General features: G+C 48.1%; 1 protein-coding gene across 3 annotated transcripts in view; it reads right to left on the bottom strand.

The window, feature by feature from the left end:
• Positions 1 to 24,173, bottom strand: part of ncam2a (neural cell adhesion molecule 2a) — a 659,443-nt gene that overhangs the window by 444,264 nt on the left and 191,006 nt on the right. For all 3 annotated transcript variants that reach the window (XM_086007257.1, XM_086007258.1, XM_086007256.1), the window contains 2 exons: positions 21,966 to 22,116; positions 18,339 to 18,526 (listed from right to left, as the gene is read on the bottom strand). In XM_086007257.1, the coding sequence (XP_085863383.1) occupies positions 18,339 to 18,526; positions 21,966 to 22,116 (339 nt within the window). The remainder of the gene's footprint in view (positions 1 to 18,338; positions 18,527 to 21,965; positions 22,117 to 24,173) is intronic.

The raw sequence follows: 24,173 nt of genomic DNA, 5'->3' as shown, positions 1-24,173 counted from the left end.
GCTGCTGCTTCGTACGATACTGCCACGCTGAAAGCCTTGTCTAGCGTCAGCTCTTTCTCTGAGAGTAACCTCTTCTGGGTTCCTTCACTCAGGAGTCCACAGACAAATTTGTCCTGTAGGGTATCTGCCAGTCCTGCTCTGAACTGGCAGTGCTTTGATAGCTTGCGTAGTTCCGTAAGGTAATCAGCATTGCTCTCATCTTTATGCTGATTTCTCTTGTGGAATTTAAATCTTTCTGCTATCAGCAGCGGTGTAGGATTTAGGTGTTCCTGTAGGATATCAACAATTTCATTAAAACTCTTCACCATCGGTTTGACTGGAGTGATCAGGTTCCGCAATAGGCCGTACGTTCTTGCGCCCATTAAGTTTAGTAGTACCGATGCCTTTTTCTCATCGGCTACTTCATTTGCCTTGCAATATACTTCGACTCTTTCCACATACATGGTCCAGTCTTCGATTGCATTATCGAAGGCAGTGATATTGCCAGTCTTCGGCATCTTGGAGATCTAAGATGGTGCCTCCCGCGCTTTGCCTTCTTCCCCGGTTGAACAAAATGGTGCCTCCCGCGCTTTGCCTTCTTCCCTGCTGGATTAAGATGGCGCCTCCCGTGCTTTCTGCCTTTTCCGCTGCTGCCAGCACTGTTGCTGGCGTTTTTATGCCTTGATGGCGACGCCCTATGGTCTTCGCGTGCTTCCCCCCGTGCTGCTGCCAACGCCGCTCTCCGCGGTCCCCGCGGCAAACTGCAGCTCCTCGCGGCTTTCTGCGCTTCTAATTTCTTTTTCTTTTATTTTAATTACTGTTCCCGTCTTCAGAGCAGATGCTATGGGACACTTCCCTCCCTCTTCTCAGGTCTGTACGCTGCCCGGCTTCGTAGCACCAGCCGTGCCCTGTGTGCTCCACCCTCTCTCTCTCTCTCTTCTTCCCGAGAACGCTGCTCGGCCCCATTGAAAAGCCACCTGATCGAGCTCTAGCCCGCCGCAGCCCAGGAAGGATCAGTGTACTACCTGCCACCAGCCCGATTAGCTGGAACACCATAGATTGGATAACCAAGCCCAGCTCTCGACAGCCTCTCCTGCAAATCTTCGAATTCAATGAATCAGAGGGCGGTTGCCCACGGTCGACACCCGTTTCTTCTGTTTTTTTTTGGATTTCTTCCTTCTGGCTTCGACCTCTAATAACTTCGCTTCAGGGATGGATCCCCGTGAGGTGGTGCAGAACTGTAGATAAGTTCGGATCTGTTCATCGCCAATGTAATGTCCGTGTGTAATTGAGACACGGACTGCAGAAGTTGGTTATAACAGGTGTTTACTGAATGGAGACAAACCTGGAACTACTATACAAAGTTACTACACAGGCTTATATACAGGGGTGGTCACTACTGGTACTGCAGTATACAGGGGCTGCAGAATATAGTTCCTTCTTCAAAGTACATACACTACAATTTGGCCCTTCGAGCCTGCTCCGCCATTCAATAAGATCATGGCTGATCTTCTACCTCATCTCCACTTTCCTGCACTATCCCCATATCCCTTGGTTCCCTTAATATTAAAAAATCTATCGATCTCTGTCTTGAATATACTCAACGACTGAGCCTCCACAGCCCTCTGGGGTAGAGAATTCCAAAGATTCACCACCCTCTGAGTGAAGAAATTTCTCCGCATCTCAGTCCTAAATGGCCGACCCCTTATTCTGAGACTGTGACCCCTGGTTCTAGACTCCCCAGCCAGGGGAAACATCCTCCCTGCATCTACCCTGTCAAGCCCTGAAGTTTCTCCTGAATGACTTATTGGATTTATTAGTGACTATTTTACATTTATGGCCCCTAGTTTTGGAAGTGGAAACATCTTCTACCCTATCGAACCCATTCGTAATTTTGAAGATCTCTATTAGGGCACCCCTCAGCCTTCTCTTTTCTAGAGAAAGGAGTCCCAGCCTTTTCAGGGGCATAATTGCCCCAGTGATGGCCAATCATGTGGAACTATGGACAATTAGTGCAGAATGATGGATAATTAGTGCAGTGCAGAGCTGATCCCCAAATTACAATTAGCCTGGGATTAAAATCAAACCTTGCCTTCAAAGGTAAAAGGGAGGGTTCCTTGCTAACGCACTGGGGGAGTGGGGGGCAATTATTTGATCACACATTAATGGCAGTGATCTTCACCTGCTGCCAAAACATTTTGGAACATTGCGGCGCACTGCCTGAGATGCTCTCATACCTGCAACGTACGCGGCCCTGCAGAAGGAGCGTGAGGTGTCCGGCAGTACACTTGAGACTTTCTGTGACTGGTGGGCACCGCAGGGACCGGAGGGCATGGTGGATACAGGGAATGACATTATTATTAAATTTGCTCTGTTCGTTTTGTCTTTTTGTGATTTGGGTCCCTCTTAAAAAAAAAAGGGTTGACTTTTTTTTTGTCGTAGTTGTTGGGTTGACGGCACTGGGGCAACCCCAATCGGTGTCTCCTTATGGGCTAACAGAAAAGGCCAAACCTGTAACGTGCTATTCTGTCCCATCTGTACACCCGCGTCTCTCAATCCTTCCACAATGCCTCACTTTGCGCTTTGAAACAGCTGCTCGGAAGGATTCTGGCTGCAACTTCCCCTGCAGCAACAGCGTGGGACCAGGCTCAAGTGTCACAAATAAGAAGCAAGCAGTACGGACAAGCACTTCCCATCGCAGATGTGAGTACGGCAATTTTGCATCGCTTGTTTATTGTGGGGGGGGAATGTGGGGAGCAGCTGCATTTCGGCCATGCATGTGTATCTGAGGGAAAACACAAGCACAGCAGAGGAAGACGGGCCATACTGGAGCGACTGCACCGTCGGTCGAGGAAGGAGCGGAGGTCTGTCTAGGAGGATGCTGAGAAACTCCAGGATGATTTGGACAGGTTGGGTGATTGGGCAGAAGCATGGCAGATGCAATATAACGTGGATAAATGTGAGGTTGTGGCAGAGCCACCAGGGGACTCTGATCTAATGTACATAATTATCTGTAACAAATTATTAGCTACAGAATGAATCTGTATCTTTGTTCATATTATTGCATGTACATAGCACGGTCCTTTTAAGAATGAGACCAAACGCGATGACGTCAACACGTTGAGCACGTGATCCTACAGCGGCGGGAAAACGTGATGACGTCACGACATTAGGCTGGGGAGCCGCCCAAGCCAGTCCTCGTGGAGCCAGCAAAGAGTACAGACCTCTAATTTAGTTCTCCTGTGTTTTCGTGTTAAACTCTGTTCAATAGTATTAAACATCGTTTGTTTGATAGACTGACTCGACCTCAGTCCTTTAGTTAGGAATCTAGCCATTCCTACAAGGTTATCCACTTTGGTGTCAAAAACAGGAAGGCAGATTATTATCTGAACGGCAATAGATTGGGAGAAGGGGAAGTGCAACGGGGCCTGGGTGTCCTTGTGCACCAGTCGCTGAAGGTAAGCATGCAGGTGCAGCAGGTGGTTAAGAAGGCAAATGGTATGTTGGCCTTCATAGCGAGAGGGTTCGAGTACAGGAGCAAGGATGTCTTGCTACAGTTGTACAGGGCCTTGGTGAGCCCACACCTTGAGTATTGTGTGCAGTTTTGGTCGCCTTATCTGAGGAAGGATGTTCTTGCCATGGAGGGAGTGCAGCGAAGATTCACCAGGCTGATACCTGGGATGGCAGGAATGACGTATGAGGAGAGATTGGGTCGATTGGGCTTATACTCGCTGGAGTTTCGAAGAATGAGAGGGGATCTCATTGAAACTTATAAAATTCTAACAGGACTGGACAGACTAGATGTAGGAAGGATGTTCCCGATGGCCGGGGAGTCCAGAACCAGGGGTCACAGTCTAACGATAAGGGATAAGCCATTTAGGACAGAAATAAGGAGGAATTTCTTCACCCAGAGAGTGGTGAACCTGTAGAATTCTCTACCAAAGAAGGCAGTAGAGGCCAATTCATTAAATATATTCAAGAAGGAGTTAGATATATTTTTTAAGGCTAAAGGGATCAAGGGATATGGGGAGAAAGCAGGGACAAGGTCCTGAATTTGGAGGATCAGCCATGATCGAATTGAATGGCGGAGCAGGCTCGAGGGGCCGAATGGCCTACTCCTGCTCCTATCTTCTATGTTTCTATGTTTCTATAGGTATTGTTGCTGTCTTTAAAAAAAATCCTGTATTTACACATGGTACAGAAACAGGATCTCTTCCGTTAACAGTCAGTACAGTTGTGGGAATGCTGGTGGAGGAGGAAAGCCGCTCATTAGTTTTATATTTTATTCGAGTTTCTTGCTTGTTTTTCGGTATTAAAAACAAATCACCCTATAGCCTAATAAATCAGTCTGCTAATTTGATTTTTTTTTTAGGTAAGCCCCAGGTAAATCCACTCTCTGACAGATACCAAAAGCTGTATTTATTTTGTTCAAAAAACATTACTTTGTTTGGTACCTCCAAACATGCAGGAAGCATCGAAGGAATTGTAAGGCAGATTATTTAAAACCTGCCACTTTTGCTTTGTTGAGGTAATGCCTATTTTGTGATGGCACTTATTTGATAATGTGGATGTGATTTGCTGAGATTACTTCTATGGCAAATAAGTTCTGTTTTCGCCAACATTCGGCTGACTTCCGTGCTTAACTGAAGGTGCGAGAGATTGACGAAGGTAATTAATGCAGAATTACAACTGGACACGGTTGTACTGGTAAATCCAAGTGCCTCAGCACCCTGTGTCATTGGAGTCTCAGGATGTAATTGCAACAATTAGGTTAGGGCCCCAGCTGGAGTATTGTGTCCAGTTGTGGGCACCGCACTTTAGGAAGGATGTTAAGTCCTTGGAGAGGGTGCAGAGGAGATTTACGAGAATGATTCCAGGGCTGAGGCACTTCAGTTATGTGGAGCGATTAGAGAAGCTGGGGTTGTTCTCTTTAGATCAGGGAAGGTTAAGGGGAGATTTAATAGAGGTGCTTGAGGGGTTTTGAAGAGTATATAAGGAGGAACTGTTTCCAGTGGCAGAAGGGTCGGTAACCAGAGGACACAGATTTAAGGTGATTGGCAAAAGAACCAAAAGGAGGAGAAATTTTTTTACGCAGCGAGTTGTTGTGATCTGGAATGCGCTGCCTGAAAGGGCGGTGGAAGCAGATTCAATAATAACGCTCAAAAGGGAATTAGATAAATACTTGAAAAGGATAAATTTACAGGGCCATGGAGAAAGAGCAGGGGGAGTGGGACTAATGGGATAGCTCTACCAAAGAGCCGGCACAGGCACGATGGGCCAAATGGCCTTCTTCTGTGCTGTATCATTCTATAACATTAACATGTATGTATCACAGAAATCACAGAAACCCCACAGTGCAGATAGAGGCCATTTCAGCCCATCGAGCCTGCACCGGCACATATCCCACCCGATCCCCATAACCCCTACACCAACACATATCCCACCCTATCCCCGTAACCCCACATATTTAATCCCCCTAACACTAAGGGTCAATTTATCATAGCCAATCAACCTAACCCGCACATCTTTGGACTGTGGGAGGAAACCGGAGCACCCGGAGGAAACCCACGCAAACACGGGGAGAATGTGCAAACTCCACACAGACAGTCGCCCGAGGCCGGATTCGAACCCGGGTCCCTGGCGCTGTGAGGCAACAGTGCTAACCACTATGCCACCAGGCCTTTGAAAGTAGGGAGAACTGTAGCTATGACAAATCTTTCACAAAGCATCTGAAAAACATTGATGAACATTTACTTCACCAAGTATTATAGAATCATAGAATAGTACAGCACAGAAGGAGGCCATTTGGCCCATCGAGTCTGCGCCGGCTCTTTCGAAGAGCAATCCAGTTAGTCTCACTCCCCTCGCTCTTTCCCCATATCCCTGCAATGTTTTTCTCCTTCAAGTATTTGTCCAATTCCCTTTTGAAGGCTACCATTGAATCTGTATCATCCACCCGATCAGGCAGGACATTCCAAATCCTAACCACTCGTTGTGTAAAAAAGTTTTTCCTTCGGTCGCCTCTGGTTCTTTTGCCAATCACCTTAAATCTGTGCCCTCTGGTTATCGACCCTTCAGCCATTGGAAACAGTTTCTCTTTATTTACTCTATCTAAACCCTTCATGATTTTAAACACCTTTATCAAATCTCCTCTTAGCCTTCTCTGCTCTAAGGAGAACAACATTTGCTTCACCAAAGCGGACTTTGTTCAAGTTATACAATGAGCCACTGCTCTTCTCCCCTGGATTTAATTGGATGAACAACAGCTGGAAGATGGGCTGGCATTTAGTTTCATTACAATGTTCCAATAACCCTGAAATAATGAGATTAACAGGATTACCATTTCATAATTAAAAGTGTCAAAGCTGATTCCCCAATAATAACTTAATTTAATCAGTTTGTGTGAGTAGAAGATGCAAACTAGAGTCAACCTCATTATATAAGAGAGAGAACCATCTCCAGGAACACTGGGGTCTGACTGTGAAGTGTCGCTGTACTTTCTGCAAATTACTTTTAAAGTTAAAGATGTTCAAAGATAGGTGGGAAAGCAAGTTGTGAGGAGGACATATAGGACTGGATTTTGTCAATGGGGACGTGATGGAGGCGGGACTCCCACTTTTTGGGTTGTAGTCCTGCCTCCATCGATTTGTGGCCAACCCACGCGATTTTCCCTTGATTGGCCTTGTTAAGCCCGCCCAGCGGGCTCAGCAGGCCAATTAAGGGACAGCCGGTTACAGGTGACGTCAGGGATTGACATCTCATCTGTCAAAAGCTTTTGACTGATGAAATATCAGCGTTTGACAGCTCTGTGAAGCAGTCAAACACTGACAATCTGAATTCTAACTTGAGTACTTCTCCACAGACTCAGTTAAAGAGCTCTCCAGACCAGAAAGCAGAATGCTGCAACTTATGACAGCTTGCGGCCATTCTGCTTTCTGTGCCAGTGAGATGAGGGACTCCCAAGACCTGAAGGAAAGAAGCCTGCATTTGTAAGTAAAGGTAAGTAAAACTTATTTAAACACTTTACACACACCAAACACACTTACCTCTGCACTCATGCACCCATCACTCACCTGAACACCGGACATCTCGAACCCTCCAAGCCCTTCAGCCCGACGGTCCGCCTCGCTAACTTGCCATGGTTTGGAGCCGTCGGGCAGCCCGCACTTCAGGGATAAAAATAGGGATTAGGCCAAAAACTGCCTGTTAACAGGCAGTTAATTGGCACTAATCCCCTTCCCGCCTCGGGGAGGCGGCTCCCAGTGCGGGTCGGGTACCCGCCTCCTGGGAAACGGGCATGGAGGCAGGTTGGGGGCGGGAAGGATTCGTGCCCCCCGATTCTGCAATTTTCCCCCCACTCCCGCCGCCAAACCCGCCTCCACGGGGCTTGGAAATTCGAGCCCAAAGAGTCAGCAAAGGGATATAGATAGACTAAGTGAGTGGGCAAGAATTTGACAGGTGGAGTATAATGTGGGAAATGTGAAGTTATCCACTTTGGTAGGAAGAATAGAAAAGAAAAATATTATTTAAATGGAGAAAGACTACAGAATGCGGCGGTACAGAGGGATTTGGATGTCCTCATACATGAAACACAAAAAGTTAACATGCAGGTGCAGCAAGTAATTAGGAAGTCAAATGGGATGTTGGCCTTTATTTCAAGGGGGATGGAGTATAAAAGTAGGGAAGTCTTGCTACAACTGTACAGGGCACTGGTGAGGCCACACCTGGAGTACTGCGTACAGTTTTGGTCTCCTTATTTAAGGAGGGATATACTTGCATTGGAGGCAGTTCAGAGAAGGTTCACTAGGTTAATTCCTGAGATGAAGGGGTTGTCTTATGAGGAAAGGTTGAGCAGGTTGGGCCTATACTCATTGGAGTTTAGAAGAATGAGAGTTGATCTTATTGAAACATATAAGATTCTGAGGGGTTTGGACAGGGTAGATGCTGAGAGGATGTTTCCCCTTGTGGGGGAATCTAGAACGAGGGGGCATAGTTTCAGAATAAGGGGTCGCCCATTTAAGATGGAGATAAAGAGGAATTTCTTCTCTTAGAGGGTCATGAATCTTTGGAATTCTTTACCCCAGAGAGCTGTGGAAGTTGAGTCATTGAATATATTCAAGGCTGAGATAGACAGATATTTGAGCTACAGGGGAGTCAAGTGTTATGGGGAACAGATATAAAGTGGAGTTGAGGCCAAAATCGGATCAGCCATGATCTCATTAAATGGCGGAGCAGGCTCGAGGGGCCGAATGGCCTACTCCTGCTCCTATTTCTCATGTTCTTATGTTCTTATGTAAATCCAGCTCCAGACTGATACAGGAAACTCTCATTTAAACGGCACCTAAATATCCGGAATTCTCTACAAGAAACTTTCTGGTATCCGGCACTGATGGGACCGATTTGGTGCCGTCCCATCAAAACCGCTGTATAAACCAGCGCTAATGTTAAAACATACGGGCCTAGAAATTGAGTGGGGTTAGCACCCAATTAGCGGCGCTGGAGGGCATTGCGCTGGAATTATAGCCGTTTCTGAAATTGACTTGGGCCTTACCATCGGCGTTAGCCGGTAGCGCTGCGCCGGCACCGATGACGTCATCGGTGTGCGCAGCGTCCCGGTTGCCGTGGTAACCCGGCCCCAAGCCCAAATTCAGTTGCGCCCGCCTCGCCCGTGGCAGGCGCAACCAACGATTGTGGAAAGGGTTCTTACACACCTTTGCGCCGGCGCATAAAGGTGGAGCGGCGGCCGGCCGCGTTCCCGGCGGCCGCCTGCCCGCACCTCCCTTCCCGGACTCCTGCATCACCCCCCCCGCGGCCCTGATGTGTGTGTGCTGCGAGCCCGGCACTTCCCCGAGGTGCCGGGCTCAGATGTCGGGGGAATCCGCCGGTCAGTTGTCGGCTGCAGGCAGCTCCTCCTTAACAGAAGGAGGAGGCCTGCAGTTCCCCAGCCTGCCGCACCGCATTGGGTGCCGCAGCGGGGGATTAGCGCCGGAAAACCCAATTGAACGCCCGTTTTGAGGCGCTAAAACCCTCCTTTAGCACCCGCCGCCGTCTGGGCCCGGCGCAACCGAATTTTCGTCGGGCGCTGCCGCATTAACGCTGGCGCAAAATTTCTGGCGCTACAGCCCTGGCGAACCCACAACCCAATTTCTAGGCCAGGGACCTTTACAGCGCCGTGTGAATCAACATACCCTGTCAAAACAGTCGGCCGCAGCTTAAAAGCGTCTCTGTAGCTAAGCAACAGCTTCAGCTAGACCTTGCAGAGCCTGACTGGGAAAAAAAAGCAACGAGAAGTAAAAAAACTTATAGGAAACGGCTCCTGAATTTTGCCGGTAGATAGAGCTTTCCGGACTTTTAACCTCCGGTTAAACGAAAGTTTCCTGTATTAACCGGCAAAATTCATACTCCAAAAACAACACCTCAATAACTGGAAATGTTGCCGAGCCCGAGTCCGAGTCTCCCGCGGTGACCAAGTTCGTCAGTGGGGGTAGTTCTCCAAACTGCCACTACTCGGCTTCTTGGCGCTGTCGGAAGTCCGAACACCTCAATAACAGGAGTCTGACTCTCCCGCGCTGTATACAGTCGTTTACTATATAAGTTTTGTTTCACTGTTAAGTAATTAAAGAGTTATGGATTACCCTCAACTGGCAGTACTGTACTTAATCAAGCATCTTCCACCATCCATTTAACACAACATTCTGTGGGTGAGTACCCAATTACTGTATACTGCACATTTCTTGATTTTTTTATTTTTGTTTGTTAAAAATAGCCTCGGTAGATAACCCTCTCTGTCATCTGGAATTTTTAATCAACCGGCACCATCCCGGTCCCGTCGGTGCCGGATACCAAAGAGTTTCTTGTACATAGAATTACGCAGAATGTACAGATTAGAAACAGGCCATCCGGCCCAACTGGTCCATGCCGGTGTTTATTCTCCACACAAGCCTCCTCCCACCCCTCTTCACCTCACCCTCTTTATCTCACCCTATCAGCGTAATCTTCTATTCCTTCCTCCCTCATGTACTTATCGAGCTTCCCCTTAACTGTATCTCTGCTATTTGCCTCCACTACCTCTTGTGGTGGCGAGTTCCACATTCTCACCACTCTCTGGGTAAAGAAATTCCTCCTGAATTTCCTCTTGGATTTATTGGTGACTATTTTATAATTATGGTCCATCGTTTTGGACTCCCCCACAAGTGGGGGCATAGAATTACATTACATAGAATTTTACAGCACAGAAACAGGCCATTCGGCCCAACTCGTCCATGCCAGTGTTTATTCTCCTCACGAGCCTCCTTCCACAGCTCTTCATCTCACCCTATCAGCATCTTCTTCTATTCCTTTCTCCCTCACGTGCTTCTTATCTAGCTTCCTCGTAAATGCATCTATGCAATTCGCCTCAACTATTTCCTGTGGTCAGGCAAGACAGCATCCCTAGTCCCCCCACCCGCCCCCGAGGTCATTGTAAGTCGTATTGTCATGTGTAGACCAGGTAGGAGTGGCAGATTCCCTTCCTTGAAGAATATCAGCAAACCAGTTAGTTTTTTTCCAACAGTCCAGCAGCTTTCATGGATATTTTCTGCTGCTAGCCCACAAATTACCACACTAATTAAATGATTAAATTTAGTTTCACAACTTGCCATGCAGGACTTTGAACTCGCAACCTCTGGGGTGCTAACCCACTACCCTAACCACTAGTCGACTCTACGCTACTTGTATACGTGCTGGTTCTACCCCTTGATTCTTTGGGCTGAGGAACTCTTTCCAGATAATTCTCCTGATAGCATTTACTTGGAGAAGGTTATAACATGTCTAAAACAGGGATAAGTTGTGTTTAAAGAGGGAAAATTAAACAGAGCTAAGGAGTTATAGTTAACATTAAAGCCTTCTAGTGTTTTGCTCTATCTACATCTTGTTGATTCCTTATATTAAAAAAAATACCCATGCTGAAGCAGTGGAGTGCCGAGGAACACGACTGGGAGTACACGTGTGGGAGGGTTATTGAGCCAGCCATGTGAAAAAGCTGATTTAACATACGAAGTTGCCGCTGAATCATTGCTCAGTTTATGATTGTATCTCTACCAATACTAATACAACTCCCTCACCGTGAGGCTCAGTAATTCCGAGAGCAAGCAGTCCATCTCCATGGTACATCACCCCACAATACTCCACCCCCGATTTACACCCTAATGAGCCATCAAAACTCTAGCTATGCCAACACAAAATGCATTAACGTGTGTCAGCTGTGGCTCAGTGGGTAGTACTTTCGCCTCTGATTCAGAAGGCTGTGGGTTTATAGTCCCACAACAGAGACTTCAGCACAAAAATCTAGGCTGACACGACAGTGGGGTACTGACAGAGTGCTGCCCTGATGGGGAGGAGGTGGGGGGGAGACCATAAACCGAGGCCACGTCTGCCCTCTCAAGTGGACGTAAAAAATCCCACGGCACTATTTCGAAGAAGAGCAGGGGAGTTCTCCCTGGTGTCCTGGCCAATATTTATCCCTCAACCAACATCACTAAAAACAGATTATCTGGTGGGATCCTGCTGTGTGTAATTTGGCTGCTGTGTATCCTACATCACAACAGTGACTACATTTCAAAAGTACATCATTGGCTGCGAAGCGCTTTGGGACGTCCTGAGATTGTGAAAGGTGCTATAGAAATGCAAGTCTTTCTCTTTCTTCGCACTACCAATGGACACAACTGAGATGGTTATAAATACAGGGGGAAAAATTGGGTGGCACCCATTTTGGGATGCTAACGTCGCTGGGGCGCCCCCCCACCCCCCCGCCGTAAATTCAGTAGTAGCGCCCCAAGCAGGAGGCGGAGTGCTTTCCAGTAGCGCACCGGGGAACCTGCTGGACCAGCGGGGAGCGGGGTCCCGTGAAAACAGCCCGGCACTCAAGAGGAGTGCCGGGCTGAGCGATTGCGGCCGACACCCCGCGTAAAATGGGGACAGGTGCTGGCAGTCGGGCAAAATAAAAATGGTCGCCCGATACCTGCCCTTTAAGTAGCGCCGCTGCCGCTGCAAAAACGCCCCTTGACCCAGTCAGACATACTGTCCGGCGATAGTTCAGGGGGCGCAAGGGAAGTTTGCGGCCAGGGCGCAAGCGGGGCGCTGCGCACGGCGATGACGTCATCGCCGGCAGCGCAGCGGCATGGGGCTCTACCGGCTAACGCCACCGCTAAACTCCCGCTGAATTTCGCGGGAGGCGTTAGCGGCGCCACGCCCGGGTGCTCGGGGAATTGCACCCCGTTAGCGCTAACAAGAGGCGCAAACCGACCCAATTTTTCCCCCACAGTGTCTCAACATTCGGACAGTTCATACATGGGTTGCTAGTAATGACTTGCAACAATCTCTAAGGTGTTCTGTGTTTATGCCTACTTACACCTTCCAGCTCCCAAAAAAAAGAGATATATTTAAGCGTAGTTTTAACAGAAAAGTAAAGGCAAGATTGGATGTTGCCTCTGCATTACCTGAGGTTGAGCTATTAATCTCAGAGAGACGCTCCATTAATGGTGAGAGCTCTCACAGGTGGAGATCAAAGAGCCCATTCATGCCTAATGCATTCCACTTAGCTGGACCAAAATCAAATTTACACAGAACAGTTGATTTATTCATTTTCTTTACATTTGAAAGTGGAAGTACTTTCATTAAGAGGTCCTACTGCATGCTTCTTTTGTCTCACCACCTTCCCCCCCTTCCTTTATGAAAGGCACTGACTATTGCCGGGGTATGGTTCCACAGGGCACTGACTATTGCCGGGGTATGGTTCCACAGGGCACTGACTATTGCCGGGGTATGGTTCCACAGGGCACTGACTATTGCCGGGGTATGGTTCCACAGGGCACTGACAGACCTCACACAAGAACCCAATCTTGTTTGACCCTAGGCATTGTGTCCAGGCTAATTCCCCATAGAGGAACTCGCTACCACATGGAGTAGTTGAGGCGATTAGTAGAGATGTCTTTAAGGGGAAGCTAGATAAGTACGGGAGGGAGAAAGGAATAGAAGGTTATGCTGATAGTTAGACAAAGAGAGGTGGTGAGGAGGCTCGTGTGGGGCACAACACTGGCATGGACCAGTTAACTTCTATACACATTTTGAATTAACAGTAGGCCAGAGTGCTGATGAGCTGTGCTATGCAGTGGCGGTCTAGAGGTTTATGTTCCCAGTCCTCCTTCATGTAAGGCTCTCAATATCCGTTGTGTGGTCTTGGGAAAGTTGCTAAGCAGACACCATGGAATTCCACACAGAGACCGGGTTGGATTTTGTCAATGGGGGCGCGTTGGAGGTGGGACTGCTGGTTTTCGGGTTTCAGTCCCGCCCTCAACGATGTCTGACCAATCCATGCTATTTTCCCTTGATTGACCTTGTTAAGCCCTTACCGGCCAATTAAGGGAAAGCCGGTGACAGAGGACGTCAGCGTATGACGTTTCATCTGTCGAAAATTTTTTGGCAGATGAATTGTCAGCATTTGACAGCTCTGAGAAGCTGTCAAACACTGACAATCTCGGTTCTACCGTGAGCCCTTGCACAGAAGGCTCAGCAAGACCTCTCTCCTCAGCAGAAAGCAGATGGTTGCTGCATCTGAGAATGCGGCAGCCATTCTGTCATCTCTGCCTGATGGTTCGGAGGCAGGTTGGGAGCGGGGTTGAGACCTGCTCCCAATTTTTCCCATTTTGCCAGCAGTCCCGCCTCCAAACCCGCCTCCTCGGGGCTGGTAAAATCCAGCCCGAAGTTACCAACTCACTTATACATCCAGCTTACCTACACAATGCTGCAATTAGCCCGAGTAAGGCAGATAATGTTGGTGCCCAGGGACTGATAGAGTGAAATGATGGGGCAGTGGGAGGAGAAGTTAGAGTTTGAGAGTCTTGGACATTTTGCTACGTTAAACGTGCTCTATAAATGGAAGTTGTTGTTACTGAGTGTCACAGTGCAGTGGAACAAAAAACAAGTTAGGAGGAAGGCAAGTCCCGGACCAAAGATGCAGATTTTGGTCCACACTTCAGTTATGTGGAGAGACTAGAGAAGCTCCTTAGAGTGGAGACGGTTAAGAAGAGATTTAATAGAGGGTTTCCAAATTACATGGAGTTTTGATAGCATAGATAAGGAGAAACTGTTTCCACTGATGGGAGGGTCGGTAACCATGTGAAGGAATAAGCCATATTTCAGAAAAATACACCAGCATATGAACAGAATTCTGATATTATTAAAACATGACATACTGGGTTTAAAAATCTAAAGTCTCAATGACACAAGCTGTGCAAACAGGCTCTGAGATAAGATGAAGTGTTAACACACAAGCTTTTGAACTGGGAATTGGTTAAAAATACTAAAACAATGGCCCTATTGAAATAGCAGTTTGGCGCTTCCAGAAGGTCTGGAGTTTGGGAGAAACACAATGGCCTAGAAATTGAGTTGCCTTAGCGCCGCTTTTGAGGCGCTAGAGGGACTAGCGCCAGAGTTATGGCCAGTTCAAAAATTCCCTGGGGCCCTAAAGCGGCGTTGCACCGGTAGCGCTGCGCCGGCACCGATGACGTCATCGGTGTGCGCAGCGTCCCGGTTGCCATGCCGACGGGCCCCAGCGCCGAAATTCAGTTGCGGCCGCCTCGCCCGTGGCAGCCGCAACTAAGACTCTGGCAACAGAGTCTTACATGACTTTGCGCCGGCGCATTAAAGGCCCCGCGGCGGCCGGCCGCTTTCCCGCCGGCCGCCTGGCCGCAGCTCCCTCCCCGGACTTCCCCCCCCTCCCCCCCGGAACAGAAGCAAGCCCGGCACTTGTCCGAGGTGCCGGGCTCATTTTTAAAAAGATTTTCGCGGGCCGCGGCCGGGTGCAGCCAGCTCCTCCTTAAGGGAAGGAGGAGGCCTGCACTTCCCGAACCTGCCGCACCGCAGCGGGCGCCGCAGCGCCGGAGTAGCGCCGAAATTCAGCGCGTAGCGCCAGTTTTCAGGCGCAAACAGCTCTCAGCAGCGCCGGCAGCCGTTTGGGCGCAGAACTATTGAATTTTGGGCCCGACCAGCGCGACTTAGCTCCAGCACTAACTTCCGGCGCTAAAGCCCTGGCTGCGCCAAAACTCAATTTCTAGGCCAATGTGTTCCTGTTCGAAGTGTTAAAAACTGACACTTCGAACAGGAACACAGAATATTAAAAAACCATGTGCCTTTGTAAAAGTAACATCAAATGAAACAGGAAACACAATGTAATATAACCAACTAAGATGGCTAGGAAAACAAACACCCTAGTTGAAGTGGTTTTGATTTACATATTGTAAAAAGTACCAACAGAACACTTTGAAGATAGGACTTCAATAGATGCACCAAGCAATCACATTGTGTTTCTGTTGAACTTGGAACAGTTAGTAGACACGATGGACAGGATTTTCATTGGGCCATGGAGACGGGATTGGAGGCGTGCGGGATGATAAAATCCTGAAATCGGGGGGCACGAACCCATCCCGCCCCCAACCCGCCTCCATGCCAGTTTCAAAGGAGGCGGGTACCCGACCCGCAATTGGACCCGCCTCCCCGAGGCAGGAAGGGGTTTAGTGCCAATTAACTGCCTGTTAACAGGTAGTTAACAGGCAGTTTTTAACCTAATCCCTATTTTCATTGTTGAAATGTGGGATTCCCAACGGCTCCAAACCATGCCAAGTTAGCAAGGCGGGCCGTTGGGACGAAGGGTTGGAGGGGTCGAGATGTCCGGTCTTCAGGTGAGTGACGGGTGCATGAGTTCAAAGGTAAGTGTGTTTGCTGTGTGTAAAGTGTTTAAAGAAGTTGTACTTACATTTACTTACCTTTACAGCCTTCCTTCCTTCAGGTCTCGGGAGTCCCTCATCTCACCAGCACAGAAAACAGAATGGCCGCGATCTGTCAAAAGTTCCAGTATTCAGCTTTCTGTTCTGGGGAGATCTCTGAATCATCCTGAGAGGAAGGAATTAACCTGGAGTACAGATTGTCAGTGTTTGACAGCTTCAAACAGCTGTGAAACGCTGATATTTCATCTGTCAAAAGGTCTTGACAGATGAAATATCAATCTGTGACGTCACCTGTTGCCGGGTGGCCCTTAATTGGCCTGCTGAGCCCACTGGGCGGGCTCAACAAGGTCAATCAAGTCAAAATCGCATGGGTTGGCTAGAACTCGATGGAGGGGGGACTACAACCCCAAAAGTTGTAGTCCCACCTCCTACCCGACTCCTCAATGAAAATCCAGCCCGACGTCTGTTTTCAAACAGCAGAGGTGATTTAGAAATTGAATGGAAGACCTTCGATAAGAATGACATCAAATAAATACTACTGTCATATTGTTTTATGATAAGTTTTTGAAACACCTAAACAACAGACAGAAGTCTGAGAGTTGGCAGCTGAAATGATAGTAAGAATAGAAAGAAGTCAACAGGAAGATGACTGGAGATAATTAGCTTACATCAGCAGAAAACTTCAAAGAATATACCACAAAAAAAGGTATAAAAATAGAGCTTTTCAGATAGACAGTCAGAAGTCGCTGGAAAGGGGCAAAGTGACTCTCAACTTCAGAGGCACGCTCTGTAAGTTTTTAACTCTGAGTCTTGGGGATCAAGGTACATTTAATTTGATTTTGGTAGATATTCTGGATTAGAATTAAGAATAAGAAATGTAAAAATGTACAAAGTTAAGATTTGAGAATAAGGATCTCTGAGAAAAAGAAATGTATGCTATTTGTATATTGAACTGTTAAAGTTGCGATTGACTCACAAGCTGTTAACTGTATGTCGGCTCTTAAATAAATCTATATATTTTTAGAGTTGTCTCAAGTAGTATTTCTGTATCAAACTCGCAAACTCAATTTCTATACACTCTTTTGTAAGGAGTTGCAGAATTCTGAGGGAGTTTTCCGGACCCTCATAATATTCCGAAGGTTACAGTCTAGTTAAACTTATTAAAAGTGCTATCCGGAGCATGGTAACATCTTCAGTCGTTCCTTTCCTTTAGGGAGAGATAGCCTGGAGCTTTAGACCCAATTAAGTGTCTTATAGAATTCGGCTATCTCTAACTTTAGTTGAAGGTGAACGTCTGGGGAATACACCAGATCTGGGGTAGCCCAAAAAGAGCTAGGACTAGTAATTATTTCTTCAATTGAAGATAATTGGCAAAAGCACCAGAGGGGAGATGAGAATTTTTGTTACGCAGCGAGTTGCTATGACCTGGAATGCAAGGCCTGAAAAAAAGGTGGTGGAAGAAGATGCAACAATAGCTTTCAAAAGGGAATTGGATAAATAATGTAAAAGTAAATATTTGCTAGGCTCTGGGGAAAGAGCAGGGGAGTGGGACTAATTTGATAGCTCTTTCTAAGAGCCGGCACAGGCACGATGGGTCGAATGGCCTCCTTCTGTGCTGTAAGACTCTATGGTTCAATTTTTAATTGTTAATTATTATAAAGTTCCAGGCAAAATAAAACTATTTGGAACCATAACTGTGAAGAACCAGAGACTCCACATCGCATTAGCTGCAAATCCAAGGCACACCTTGTGAAGCCCCTCAATGATAGGTCTGAAGAAAACATTGTACAGACACAGGCACCTGGCAGCTTCACCCTCCCGGACACACATTGCCAAATTGCAGGCACATTCCCTGTGATTTTTCAATCCATACATTTAATGGATGGAAAATGTGTCGGCCCATAATTCCCACCGTGCACTCCCAGCAGTCGAAGGTCCCTGGCGGGACTGCGATTTTCTACAGTCAGTCCTCTGGGCTTTGTGTTCATGAGATCATTTTCTCAGCGTGAGTTGCTCGTGGGGAGCCTCAACCTTTCACTTGTACGCATTGGGAAGTTGCAAGCACTGCCCGCGATTTCCCGGTGTGCCCAACTGGCGGGCAAGGCGCTACATGTGCCCAAGTTCATTGGCTGGTTCCTGACCTCATCGGCCATGCCAAGTAAAGAAGCCAGTCAGAGGATAAACAATGTAGGGTCTAAAGATGTGCCTTTCTTCAAACTGTGTCCCACTCTACACCTGGGAACTACAGTTGAGAGAAAGCCAAATGCCGACCTAACAACAACTTGCATTTATGTAATGCCCTTAACATCGTAAAAATGTCCCAAGGCACATCGCAGGGCCCTTATCCGACAAAATTTGACACCGAGCCACATAAGGAGACATTAGGACAGTTGAAGGTAGGTTTTAAGCAGCGTCTTAAAGTAGGAGTGAGAGGTAAAGAGGCTAAGCGAGGGAATTCCAGAGTTTAGGGCCAAGGCAGCTGAAGCCACGGCCGCTAATGGTGGGGCAAAGGAAGCCTAAGTGGTGAAAGAGTTCATCCTGATCACACTAGGCACCTGCTTTATTCCAACTGGGGCCCTTGCAAAGCCCCACACCCACCTCCAGGAGGATCTTGGTCCCCTTCTTGTAAATGCTGACGTCAGACGTATTTAAGTCCGAGAGGACAACGCCTTCTTTTCTCCAGTGGATGGAGGCCTGAGGGTTGGCTGTGACGTCACAGCTGATGTTGACGGAATTCCCTTCCCATGAGTAGTAGGTCACCTGGGTTGAGAGAAACTTGGGCGCATCTGAGGGAGAAAGGAAGAAATTAGCGGAGGAAAATCAGAAGGCAGGTCAGAAAAATAGAGTCACTTTGGCTTGGAATCGGCAAACCTTCCATTCGAAAAGTACAAACAACACAGCATTACGGGAAAAGCATGAATTATGGGCTAAAATTTTGATGTTGTGCTCCTCACACGTGTCATCAGAGCTTATTGAGAAACTGCACAGCCACAGGCCGTGGTTTTTCATCGATTGAAATTAAGATCACGGGCTGGAGGTAAACAATTTCACCAGATGTGCTTCCCGTGTGGGTTCGGAGCACAGAAGCAGAAATTCATCCGCTCCTCCTCCTCCCTCCATACTGCTCAGGGGATGCTGGCGTTGGTGAAGTCCCGATGAAGATCATTCCAGAAGCTAGGCTTCGTGAAACACAGCACTGTTTAACTGTTAAACGAAGTGAAGGGCCGAGGCAAATAATGAAGAACATCAACCAAGGTTGAAAAGGGGTCAGTCAGGAGCAGCAGTTCGGTGACACTAAGGCCGGAATTTTAATTCGGAGGTGGGTAGGGAGGGGGCCGCTGGAAAACAGTTGGGAAATCTCAGAGAACGGGATTCCCTCAGGCCCTGCCGAATTTAATGGCAGGGCCTGATTAGTATTTTGATTCTCTGTTTCCTGCCTGCAGCCAGCCAGATGGAGAGGCTGGCTGGCTATCGGGCAGGTAGGCCTGGGGCACCAGGCTGCAGAGAGGAGGGAGGGAGGGATCTTGATCGTTGGAGGGGAGGTCAGGGGTTGGTGATCGTTGGAGGGGAGGTCAGGGGTTGGAGATCATTGGAGGGGAGGTCAGGGGTTGGAGATCGTTGGAGGGGAGGTCAGGGGTTGGAGATCGTTGGAGGGGAGGTCAGGGGTTGGAGATCATTGGAGGGGAGGTCAGGGGTTGGAGATCGTTAGAGGGAGGTCAGGGGTTGGAGATCGTTGGAGGGGAGGTCGGGGGCTCGAGATCGTTGGAGGGGAAGTCAGGGGTTGGAGATCGTTGGAGGGGAGGTCGGGGGGTTCAGATCATTGGAAGCGAGGTCAGGGGCTGGAGGTCATTGGAGGGGAGGTCGGGGAGGTGGAGATCGTTGGAGGTGAGGTCAGGGGTTGGAGACCATTGGAGGGGAGGTCGGGGGCTGGTGATCGTTGGAGGGGAGGTCGGGGGGTGGAGGTCATTGGAGGGGGGTCGGGGGGGTTCAGATCATTGGAAGCGAGGTCAGGGGCTGGATCGCTAGAGTGGAGGTTGGGGGGCTCAGATTGTTGGAGGGGAGATTGGGGCTGGATGGTTGTTGGGCGGTTGGGGGCTGCAGATCGTCGGTGACGTCAGGGGCTGGAGGTTGGATGTGGGGTCAGAGGCCGTGGGGGGTCGGAGGTGGGTTTGGAGATTGGAAGCCTCGTGGGGTGCGGGTGTCGGAGGCCTCAGGGTGGGGGGGGAGTTCGGGGGGAGATCAGAAGGATGGGGTGGTGTTCGATCGCTGGGGATTGGCGAGGCAGGAACACTGGATCCAGCAGGTAAATGGAAAGGCACTTACCTCCTGGGTCCAGCAGTCCTTGCCTTCCTTTAGCTGCCGGGATCCCTGAGGCTAGGGAAACCCGGCCAGCCAGCGTTCAATTCAAAATGGTGCTTCCAAATGAGGTACGCAGCCTCACTATAATATGTAAACTGCCCGCCCCCCCCAGTCCCGCCTCCGCTAAAATTGGAAGTGGGTGGGCTGGAGGCGGGTTCTGGTCAGGATTTGTTTTTTTAACTCTTTAACCTCCCACCCGACCCCAAACCACCCATTTTTTGGGGTTAAAAATTCCCACCTCTCTGGGTTTTAAAAGCCTGTGCACAGGAGATGGTAACACCCTTGGTCACAAAGTGCTAAATACGGGTAGGGTCGCCAGCTGTGATTGGACAGATTCCTGGAGGTTTATCACATGACCTCCTGTCTCCAACTGGCCCGCCCAGTCAAGCAGCCTTCCTTCCCCCATCGCCAATACTTTTAGAACTAATAAACAAAAGAGTTGAAAGAAAATGAAAGATTCACACATCTCTTTCTCTGCCCCATGGAGTTTATTCCTAGGTTGGTCACAAGGAGATTAATCTTTAATTTCTGGAAACTCCAAGACAATTCTGGAGGCTTGGTGGCAAGTTGGGCCTATGAATCCCAATGTATTGAGTATTGGGAGAGGCAGGCAAAAATAAGTTCAATACCTAAACTAACATCGCAAATAAGCAGATTATCTGGTCATTATCACATTGTTAGATTAGGCCTATATTCTCGAGAGTTTAGAAGAATGAGAGGTGATCTCATTGAAACATACAAAATTCTTACAGGGCTTGATAGGGTAGATGCAGGGAGGATGTTTTCCCCTGGCTGGGGAGTCTAGAACCAGGGGGTCACAGTCTCAGAATAAGGGGTAGGACTGAGATAAGGAGAAATTTCTTCACTCAGAAGGTGGTGAACCTTTGGAATTCTCTACCCCAGAGGGCTGTGGAGGCTCAGTCGTTGAGTATATTCAAGGCAGAGATCGATAGATTTTTGAATATTAAGGGAATCAAGGGATATGGGGATAGTGCAGGATAGTGGAGATCAGGTAGAAGATCAGCCAGAAGGTCAGCCATGATATCATTGAATGGTGGAGCAGGCTCGAAGGACCAAATGGCCGACTCCTGCTCCTATTTCTTATGTTCTTATGTTGTTGTTCATGGGAGCTTGCTGTACTCAAACTGGCTGCCGTGTTTCCTACATTGCAACAGTGACTATACTTCAAAAGTACTTCATTGGCTGTAAAGCGCTTTGGGACGTCCTGAGGCCGTGAAAGGCACTGTATAAATAAAAGTTCTTTCTTCATTTTGTCTTCTCTTGTGCAAGTGCCAAGCAGAGGATTAAGCATAGGGCATCAGGAGTAAGGCTATGACAGAGAGGGACTTGCATAAGACAGTAAAATAATTTGCTACACTGGAAGGAGAATTTTAAGTGAGGCTTTTGAAAAAACCAACATAATTCTGGGTAAATTCAAAATCTGTATTATTATTTCTTATTCAGAAATCCAAACCCACAACCTCCACTACCTAGAAGGACAAGGGCAGCAGGCGCATGGGATCACCACCACCTCCAAGTTCCCCTCCGAGTCACACACACCATCCCAACTTGGAATTATATCGCCGATCCTTCATCATTGCTGGGTCAAAATCCAGGAACTCCCTCTCTAACAGCACTGTGGGAGTAACTTCACCACACGGACTGCAGCGGTTGAAGAAGGCGGCTCACCAGCACCTTCTCCAGGGCAACTAGGTATGGGCAATAAATGCTGGCCTTGCCAGCGACGCCCACGTCCTGAGAATGAATATTAAAAAAATGACACTAAAACTGAGTCCACCCTTAATGCTGAGATGGCAGAGGCAATGAGCAAAGGCAGGTCCCCTGCCATTAAGTGACTGTCCTTACACTGAATATCCAAGTGCATGCTCTTCTGGTCTTGTCCGATTGGACTCGTGGCTTCGCAGTGATACGCCCCTGAATCACTCGGCTCGATGTTCCTGATGTGCAATGAAGATTTCCCCTTCTGTCTCCTCACCTCAATCCTCCCATCACGGATCTGTTAACAATAATAAAAACTGTTAGTACATAATGGACCTGAAATTGCAGTCGGAGGCTCCCCGCGGGCGAATTCCTCCGATCCGCGAGAAAAGTACGCACCTACCTGGTGCCTCCGTATCTTCGGACTCCTGCGAGCGTACGCCCTGCGTAAAGGCCCACATATCCCAGGGGCGCAGGCGGTTCGCAAGCGTCCCTGGGATCACGTGGACCGGCCCAACCAATCACAAAGTGGGATTCCCATTATGCTTATGGGGATTCCATTTACATTCGGAACCCCCATTATCAGGAATAGGAATCACATAAAAATCACACTTTCACACAACTCAAATAAAAATAAATCATCACACGGTCAAAATTAATAAAGATATAATTTAATTAAACATTTAAAACAAAAATGTAATTTTTTGAAAAAATAAATGTAAACATTTTTAAATAACCTAAACTAATTTTAAAGGTTATTTGAATGTTTAAATGATTTTTAAAAATGTATTTTAATATTTATTCAAAGCCTTATGCTGGTGAAAGAAGGCCCTAGGCCTGGTTTACAAGGTGTAAGGGTTTTATGGGCATTCGTTGGGCAGTTGTTGGGCAAATAGCAAATAGCCCGACTCTCCGCCAGCGAATGTCCACTTCCCGGACAGACCGCAAGTTCCGGGTTTTTTGCACATGCGCAGTGCACTCGGAGACCCGGAACTTGCGGGGCACTTACGGCCGCGGACACTGCGCATACACTGTCATAGGCCCTGTAAAAGCTGGGCCAATAACAATTAACTGAACGGGTGAGAAAATTGGGAAAAAAATTCCAATCAGGGGCCTCGACTGCGGGTCACTGTGGCTGCTGTCTGTTGTGGCAATTTACTGGAGATTAGAATGAGCAGCGCGTCTTAAAAAAGACTCCTAATCTCCACAACAGAGCTGTCGAACTTCTCTCAAAGTGTAGCTACTCTCGCTACCTGCTGTGTTCTCTCGATGTTAATTGGCTTCCACCCGCTGTTAGCTGAGAGTAACCATTACAGAAGTCATGCTTGTTTACAAGTATGAAAATAACATAGCTTCCATCTGCCCTACTTAAAGAGTGAGCTTCCTAAAGCTTTGTCAGGCTAGAGAATAATTGCACCCAACAGCGTCCTGCAGACTTCTCGCAATTATCTATGCATTCCTTTAAATCCTCTTAACAGTAATTTTTTTATTTTCTCCATTTCCCTCCTAAAGGCAGTGAGGGTTGCTGCGGTGCTTGCTCACAGCTCTCTGGTACCTCCACCAAGTGGTCGTCCGTCACATGCGAGGCCAGGCAGCGGGCTATTCCACAACAGCAACCTGCATTTATATTGCGCTTTGAACGTGGTTCAAAACGCCCCCAAGGCGCAATCAGACAAAAGTTGATACCAAGCCAAAGAACGAGACATTCGGCGAGGAGGTAGGTTTTAAGCAGCGTCTTAAAGGAGGAGAGAGAGGTAGAGAGGCAGAGAGGTTTTGGGAGTGAATTCCAGAGCTCAGAGCATAGACAGCTGAAGGCACGGCCGCCAAAGGTGGTGCGAAGTAAATTGGAATGCGCAAGAGGCCAGAAGTGGAGGAGTGCAGATGTCTTTGAGGGTTGTAGGGCTGGTTGAGATTACAGAGATAGGGAGGGGCGAGGACATGGAGAGATTTGATCACGAGGATGAGAATTTTAAAATATAGGCATTGCTGGACCGGGAGCCAATGTAGGCCAGTGAGCACGGTGGGGGGGGGGGGGGGCGGTGATGGGTGAACGGGACTTGGTGCGAGTTGGATATTCACAGCCGAGTTTTGGATGAGCTCAAGTTTACGAAGGGTGGAAGATGGAAGGCTGGCCAGGAGAGCGTTGGAATAGTCTGAAGGTAACAAAAGCACAGACGAGGGTTTCAGCAGCAGATGAGCTGAGGCAGGAGCGGAGACGGGCGATGTTACGGAGGTGGAATTGGGGGCCTTGGTGATGGCGAGGATATGGGGGTCAGAAGCTAAGCTCTAAAATTGGTATTAAGTGACATTAAAGCATCATATGGGCATCTTTCTACTAAACCTTACAAGGCACGT

This window comes from Somniosus microcephalus, chromosome 14 (genome assembly GCF_052327205.1).
Source record: "Somniosus microcephalus isolate GS21.2 chromosome 14, FLI_Smic_1.0, whole genome shotgun sequence".
NCBI classification, from domain to species: Eukaryota; Metazoa; Chordata; class Chondrichthyes; order Squaliformes; family Somniosidae; genus Somniosus; species Somniosus microcephalus.
This window is presented reverse-complemented; position numbering and strand designations above follow the sequence as displayed.